General features: G+C 43.1%; 1 protein-coding gene across 1 annotated transcript in view; it reads right to left on the reverse strand.

Annotated features, from left to right (window-relative positions):
• Positions 1-224: 224 nt before the first annotated feature.
• Positions 225-8,564, reverse strand: part of LOC144988160 (uncharacterized) — a 112,923-nt gene continuing 104,583 nt past the window's right edge. Inside the window, exon 2 of the mRNA XM_078938274.1 lies at positions 225-833. Coding sequence (XP_078794400.1) covers positions 252-833 — 582 coding nt within the window. The 3' untranslated portion in view covers positions 225-251. The remainder of the gene's footprint in view (positions 834-8,564) is intronic.

An 8,564-nucleotide genomic window follows, 5' to 3' on the forward strand; every position in this document is an offset into this window, starting at 1 on the left:
AGTCATTAGTTGGGAAATAAAATAAATAAAGTAATAAAGTAAAATAACGAATAGCAATTATATAAGAACGAAAATTTTAAAAATAGCCCCCCCCCCCGACGATATCATCGTCCATCCCGATGGTTGACAGCAAACATCGTCAACGGCCAATTTAGGGGACATCGCCCAACCCTAGTTTGAAACATTGCCAATCAGTACTGCTGGCAAGAGCATGAAATTCATTCTTCTTCTTTCTCTTTCGGCTTTTCCCATCAGGGGTCGCCACAGCGAATCATCCTTTTCCACCTCACTCTATCATGGACATCTTCTGCCCTAACATTAGCCAACTTCATGTCCTCTGTTAAGACATCCATGTATCTCCTCTTTGGCCGTCCTCTTGCCCTCCTGCCAGGCAGCTCCATCTCCAACATCCTTCTACCAATATATCCACTATCCCTCCTCTGAACATGTCCAAACCATCTCAGTCTGGCTTCTCTGACTTTGTCGCTAACACAGGCAACATGAGCCGTCCCTCTGATGTACTCGTTCCTTATCCTGTCTAACCTGGTCACTCCTAAGGAGAACCTCAACATCTTCATCTCCGCTACCTCCATCTCAGCCTCTTGTCTCTGTCTCACTGCTACCGTCTCTAACCCATAGAGCAGAGCTGGTCTCACCACTGTCTTGTACACCTTTCCTTTGAGTCTTGCTGGCACTCTTCTGTCACACAACACTCCTGACACTTTCCTCCAACCGCTCCAACCTGCCTGCACTCGCCTCTTCACCTCTTTTCCACACTCCCCATCACACTGAACTGTTGACCCCAAGTACTTAAACTCCTGCACCTTCTTCACCTCAGCCCCCTGTAACCTAACGCTTCTACCTTGATCCCTCTCGTTCAGACACATGTATTCTGTCTTACTACGACTGACCTTCATGCCTCTTCTTTCCAGAGCAAACCTCCACCTCTCTAGCTGTTCCTCCACCTGCTCTCTACTCTCACTGCAAATTACAATGTCATCCGCAAACATCATTGTCCAGGGAGATTCCTGTCTTACCTCATCTGTCAGCCTGTCCATCAGCATAGCAAACAAAAAAGGACTCAAAGCTGATCCTTGGTGTAGTCCCACCTCCACCTTGAACTCCTCTGTCTGACCTACAGCACATCTCACCACCGTCATACTTCTCTCATACATGTCCTGAACTACTCTGACATACTTCTCTGCCACTCCAGACGACCTCATACAGTACCACAGCTCCTCCCTCGGCACCCTGTCATACGCCTTCTCTAAATCTACGAACACACAATGCAGCTCCTTCTGACCTTCTCTGTACTTTTCCATCAACATTCTCAAAGCAAAAATGGCATCAGTGGTGCTCTTACGGGGCATGAAACCATACTGCTGCTCACAAATCTCCACCTTCTTCCTAAGCCTGGCTTCCACTACTCTTTCCCACAGCTTCATTGTGTGGCTCATCAACTTTATTCCTCTATAGTTGCTGCAGTTCTGCGTGTCACCCTTGTTCTTAAAGATCGGAACCAGAACGCTTCTCCTCCATTCCTCAGGCATCTTCTCACTCTCTAAAATCCTATTGAACAACCTTGTTAGAAATTCCACTGCTGTCTCTCCTAAGCACTTCCATACCTCCACAGGTACGTCATCAGGACCAACGGCCTTTCCGCTCTTCATCCTTTTCAGAGCCTTCCTAACCTCATCCTTTCCAATCTCTGCTACTTCCTGCTCCACAACAACCACATCTTCCTCCCTTCTTTCCCTGTCATTTTCCACGTTCATCAGCTCCTCAAAATACTCCTTCCATCTTTTCTGTACACTCTCTTGGGTTGTTAGCACCTTTCCATCTCTGTCCTTAATCACCCTTATCTGTTGCACGTCCTTCCCATCTCTGTCTCTCTGTCTGGCTAGCCTGTACAAGTCCTTCTCTCCTTCCTTTGTGTCTAACCTGTCATATAGCTCATCGTAAGCCTTCTGTTTGGCCTTTGCCACCTCTCTCTTCACTCTACGCTGCGCTTCCTTGTACTCATGTCTACCTTCCTCAGTCCTTTCTACATCCCACTTCCTTTTAGCCAACCTCTTCCTCTGGACGCATTCCTGTACTTCCTCATTCCACCACCAAGTCTCTTTACCGTCTTTCCTCTTTCCGGATGACACACCTAGCACCTTCCTACCTGTTTCCCTGATAGTTTCTGCTGTAGTTTCCCAGTCATCTGGAAGCTCATCCTGACCACCCAGGACCTGTCTCAACTTCTGCCTAAATTCCTCACAAGTTTCTTCATTCTGTAGCTTCCACCACTTGGTCTTCTTTTCTGTTTTCCCTCTCTTCTTCTTCCTGACCTCCAGAGTCATCTTACACACCACCATGCGGTGCTGTCTGGCTACACTCTCTCCTACCACCACTTTGCAGTCAATAACCTCTCTCAAATGACCTCGTCTACATAGGATGTAGTCAGTGACGTGCGGTGAGGTTAATGGCTGGTGAGGCACTGACGTCATCAGTCAGATTTACAAACATATGAACCACACTGAGTAACTTATTCACCATTTGATTGACAACAGTTAACGTGTTTTGTTTAAAATATAATTTCAACGCAGTTTTTTTTCATATACAAACTGCAGCATAGAAAAAAACACAAACGTTATTATCATCTTACCTTTACTTGTAAATAAACTCCATACGCCGCTCCTTCTGTAGAAAATGACTTGCCGCTTGCTGTCACTTCTTCTAGTATTTTTTAGCGTCATAATCTCAGGGCTCACCGGCGCCCCCTAACATGAGGCACGAGGACTGCTGGCCTCACCCAGCGGCTTTTTCGCCGGCGTTTAGCGCTCAGCACAAGAAACACGTCCCTCACATACAGTTATTTATAAAAACAAACACTGTACATCATATACATCTGCTAAATTATGTAAACTCAGCTCATATAGTACAAGTGATTGAACCGACATACAGAGAGACAGCAGTACCGTCTGACTCCATAGGTATTGCGCAATCCAAGGTGAGGCTCAGCAGGCTGGTGCCTCATCGCACGTAACTTAGTATCTGAACGGCAAATGCGGAAATTCAGCGATTTTGAAAAGAAAAAACACACAGAAATGGTACAGTTAAATGGAAAATGACTGCAAAGCACAAATTACTGATTAAATATAATAATTGAATTTATTTTTTCTCTTTTCTTCCCATAATGACAGGTGAGGCACAGCCTCACCTGCCTCTCCTGACTGCACGTCACTGGATGTAGTCCACCTGGGTACTCCTACCTCCACTTCTGTATGTCACTCTATGTTCCTCTCTCTTCTGGAAGTAAGTGTTGACTACAGCCATTTCCATCCTCTTCGCAAAGTCCACCACCATCTGTCCCTCCAGATTCCTTTCCTTCACACCAAACCTGCCCATCACCTCCTCATCACCTCTGTTGCCCTCACCAACATGCCCATTAAAGTCTGCTCCAATAACAACTCTCTCTCCTCTGGGGAAACTCTGTATGACCTCATCCAACTCACTCCAGAATCTCTCCTTCACTTCTAGCTCACAGCCAACCTGTGGCGCATACCCACTGACTACATTCACCATCACCCCTTCGATTTCTAACTTTAAGCTCATCATCCTGTCTGAGACTCTTTTCACCTCTAGAACACTGTTTACAAACTCCCCCTTCAGAATCACTCCTACCCCGTTTCTCTTCCTATCAACACCATGATAGAACAGTTTGTATCCTCCTCCAATACTACGTGCCTTGCTGCCCTTCCACCTTGTCTCCTGCACACACAGTACATCTACCTTCCTTCTCTCCATCATGTCTGCCAGCTCTCTGCCTTTCCCTGTCATTGTGCCAACGTTAAGAGTCCCTATTCTCAAACCTATGTTCCTGCCTTTTCCCTTCTCTCTCTGGCCACGGGCCCTTCTGCCTCCCCTCTTTCTTCGACCAACAGTAGTCAAATTTCCACCGACACCCTGTAGGTTAACAGCATCGGTGGCGGTCGTTGTTAACCCGGGCCTCGACCGATCCGGTATGTCTAAAGTGTTGTGGATGATTCGCATGGTTATTTTGGCAATTTTTACGCCGGATGCCCTTCCTGACGCAACCCTCTCTATTTATCCGGGCTTGGGACCGGCACAGAGGCAACTGGCTTGCAACCCCTGTGGCTAGATTAAGAGCATGAAATTCATTACTTTTCAAAATTCATTTCATATTTTACCGGAAAACGTCAGCAGCGCTTAGAGCACACGCACAGAAACTCCTGTCGTACCAATCATGGTCTGTTTGTGTGAGAGAATGTGAAGAATGTTGTCAGTAGAGCGGTGGTCATACAGAGAGGCTTAAAAAAAACATTTTTAACATTTTATTTCTTATGAAGTTTCCATGTGCATTTAATGATAATATTTCAAAATTGCCTGGCCAGAAAGCCAACCCTCCAACCAGATCCCTTTGACAAATCTGAGGCTCCTTGCACAAAATATGGATCTTCCAAACCTGAATGGTCAGGACTGAGCTGGATTGGCATTTTCTAGATAAAATGAATTTCATTGAAAGGAATAATCTGAGCCATAAAAACACAGCCGGAAAACCTCCAACCACGTATCCTCATCATTTCCTGGATGAAACACTATCATGATTCTGGTAAATGCTTCTGTTTATGTTACACTCATTGGAGGTGTCACAGAGCGGTTTATCGGTCGGCACATTTGGAGATCCTGACTTTTCTTTGTGTGCAGTGTTTTCAAAGACTGAACATTTAAGGATTCCTTTAAAGTTCCACTCTGATTTCATTTGAACTATTTTCAAAGCGTTCCCAGTGTTTTTTTTTCAATCTTTAGCCTAAATTAAAAAAAAAAAACTGTGTTTTTACTAGAACATATTTTCTGCAGAATGGCAGGAGTTCATTAGAAATTCACCTCTGAGTTGTGGGCGGGATGAGGACCGAGCAATCTTGCCCCCTTCCCTTCACCCATCTGTTTACACGCTGTCCCGCCATCTTACATCCCCACAAAATCCAAAGATAATGTTAGTGGTGACGATAAATATTGGATCAATCAGTTCTGAGGTAGATTCCAGCTCAGATGAGGAAAATAAAGCTGTCCATGGATCTATTTGTCTATAAGTGGATGTATCAGAATGGAGTGGAGCTGGGAAATTATAACCCACCCAGTGTGTTTTCTAAGTAACAAATAAGCTCAAACCGCCTTTTTTTGTCTGCTTCTGATTAACAACAATTTGAATAAAATTCCACCTCAGAAATGCAGTTTTGATCTTTAAATCCTTTAAAGCTAAAACAGTACGACTGCTGCGATGTCTGCCTCACATGTGGCGTTCTGCCGAAGGTGGAAATAAACCAGGGGAAGTTTGGTCCATAGAGGTGACAGTTGGCGTGATATAATTTCCCAGTGGAAAAACAAATGGATTCCTGAGAACATCTAAAGCCAAACCAGTACCTGGTGGCACGAGATCTGCTTCCAACTCCAAGTTAAGCTTCTTTGATTTGTCACCACAAACACCTACCAAATACTTTCAGAAGCCAGTAAATTCCTGAGCTAATCTGTGAAGCCTCTGTGGCCTCAGGAGACGCTCATGTGAAGAGTCTTGAGAAGAACGTCTGGATGCTTCTGGACTGCTGCCTTTCAAACTGTAGCTGTCAGGCTAACTGAACTCTTGGATATTTATTTTTCTTCTTTCATCCTACACCCTTCGCTTCCTCTGCCTCCCTCTCCTCCCTTCCTCTGGGCAGCTCTGTTTTCTTCCCTTGTCTTTCCTGACAGTCCTTCTTCTCTCCTTCATTCTCTTTCTTTCCCACTGCGCTCCACTGAACACGGAGGTTGTTCTGTAGGAAGAATCCATTACAAATATGATTTTAACAAGTCGTGAGACCTGCAGGTCAACATTGTTGAAATACGGAAAAAGGTAGTTTGAGGTCACAGTGGGTCTATATCTATTGGCCACTAGATGGAGCATTTTGGTGTCTCTCAAACTACCAGCTTCTTCTGTTTATTTCACATTTACGGCCAGGTGTCCTGGTTAAAATACAAACAAATCTACGAAGTACGGCAAGTTTATAGAGTAAAGTGGGGAGAGCTAAAGAGGGCCTGACCCCGCCAGTCCCAAAAACAAACACACACTGAAAACACACGCTGACATGATGAAGACCCTCACTTCATCCTCCTGCTGTGGCGTTCCTCTGAAATGTTTTCATGAGCAGAAGTACAAACAAAACATCTTAAAGATCTGCATGAATGAAAGAAGAACACAAGAGCGGGATGAAAGCACAAACTGATTCTGAGGCTGATTTGCCTCTTTGGACTGAAACATTCCTCAAAACTTCTGCGAGACTTCAGACCTGGTTACCAAAGACTCTGCTTGACATGTTTGGAAACGCTCAGATATCCACTTGAACTTTAAATAAATATGGCGTTTTGAAGATGTTGGTCCCCTCCTCCAGCTGTTCTGAATGTCCAGGATGCGGTTTTTCAGACCAACAGGCAGCCTAAGAACAGGAATCATCAAAGCCCCGCCACTGCCACGACAGTTTGATGAGTCAGAGGCGGAGACTTATTTAAAGAAGACACCAGTGCAGACATGTTAATGCTCATAATCTCACTGCAAAGCCTTTATAAGGCAACGGGACGTACGGTGAGCTCACGAGTGTTTCTACAACCACACACTTTCCCTGCAGAGGGGACGTCAGAGGAGAATCCCAGACATCTGAAGAGAGCAGGAAGCCTCGTTGTGTAACTGAGTCTCCTCAGCTTCCTCTACAGTCACATCTGACTCGAATCTCCTCATGACTGCTGCCTGAGACGGGGGCTGCGGGATGTTTTCTGAGTGAAAACAGAAAACACTAACTATGTCGTACTCGAAATGGTTTAACGTCAGAGCGTCTGAATCCCTTTCTATTTCTAAACAAGTTCAAGAGAAATGATTTCCATTTCTGCAGAAGAGGAACGTTTTTTCCCTCTTGTGCTGCCCACCAAAACCTTCACTGAGCCTGCTACATCCCCCTATTCTGTTTGGAGTTAGTAAAGTAAACCTGGGAAAACTCCGCAAAGCCATTAGTTTCTTTTCTGGAAGCACAGACTCCTCTCCGTGGTTCTCCAATAGAAACTGCTCAAAGTCTAACAAATTGATGGAGCTCCTTAAAATAACCCCAGAAATGTTTCTTTGAATTTGTTTGAGTCAATTGCTTTTTAAAAAAAGTAGCTGTCAGAACAGTTTGTATACGTGTCAGAGACCACATCTAGCTGAATTTTTTCTACCATGTCATCACTCGTAGCTTGCAGATATGTTTCCTTCAAAATATGACTATTTCAAATTTCATTAGGATTTACTAACTGAATGTTGTAAATGTTAACAGAACCTCTTCATCAATTCTGATGAATTCTGTTCAAACATCCCAGAATCCTACCATCCACGGAATCCCCCAAATGGGCATGATCATATGACTGGACGTTTTGGAGGAATTCTGACTAAACCAAACACTGGGACAGATGTAGTCACTCAACCTGTGTAAGTTTCCATAAAGTGATGACCAGATATTTAGGAAAAGATGACAGAGGATTACGATAGAGGCAGGGAAGATGGAGATGATGGTCACCAATGTCATGAGTTTCCTGAAAGATGTTGGGAAAACCCCTCCACAGTTCCTTTATGCAATTCCTCATATGTTACCTGTAGTTTGTCCTTTTCCATAAAGTTCTTTTAAAAACGTGTAAGGCTTTTAGAATTCATCTCTGATACCGAAGTATTTTGAAAAGGGAGGAACAGAACCTTCTCTGTTCTGCTACCAAAGCCGAGGAATAAGTGGCTTCAAAGTTTCCAAGCTGCACAGAATACAAATCATTTTTAAAACCACAGTTTTAAAACTTCTGACCCTGTGCTTCAACTGTTCATTTACGTATATATATATATATATATGTATATATATGTATATATATATATATATATATATATATATATATATATATATATATATATATATATATATATATATATATATATATATATATATATATATATATTTAAAATGTAATTAGTTCAAATAAAATATATTTTGCTTTTCTGTGCTGGGGTGTGAGTCTTTATGTTTCGTTTTTTTGTTGTTTAATTTATAAATGTATTTGACTTTATTTTGTAACTTGTGAAGCATTTTGAGTAACTTAGGTTGTGCTGTATAAATAATTGAATGGCATTGGCTTTTATCACGTTCTCAGGTCATTATGAGCAGAAGAGAGCATTCAGGGGGGCAAAGACTTTGGAAGGAAGGCAAATGAGGACAGCAGAGTGGAAGCCCAGATGGGGTTAGACACACAATACAGGGGTGAGAAAATTCATTTGAGGGGCTCAAGATTTCGTTTAAAATCATCTAAACACGTCGATCCGTCTGACGCAAGTTGTTAATCAAACCGACTTATATCATTAAAAGTCACTTCAAAATTAGATAAATCGATGATTGATATTGGAAAATACTATTTGGATTGAGACATGGTAGGTTTATTTTACTATAATGTCAAAACGACCAATCTTCATCACAGCAGAAAACACACCTGATGACATCAGCAAAAACTGATCAGTCCAT

Source organism: Oryzias latipes, chromosome 20 (genome assembly GCF_053564925.1).
Source record: "Oryzias latipes strain Hd-rR chromosome 20, Olatipes_Hd-rR_3.1".
Classification (NCBI taxonomy): domain Eukaryota; kingdom Metazoa; phylum Chordata; class Actinopteri; order Beloniformes; family Adrianichthyidae; genus Oryzias; species Oryzias latipes.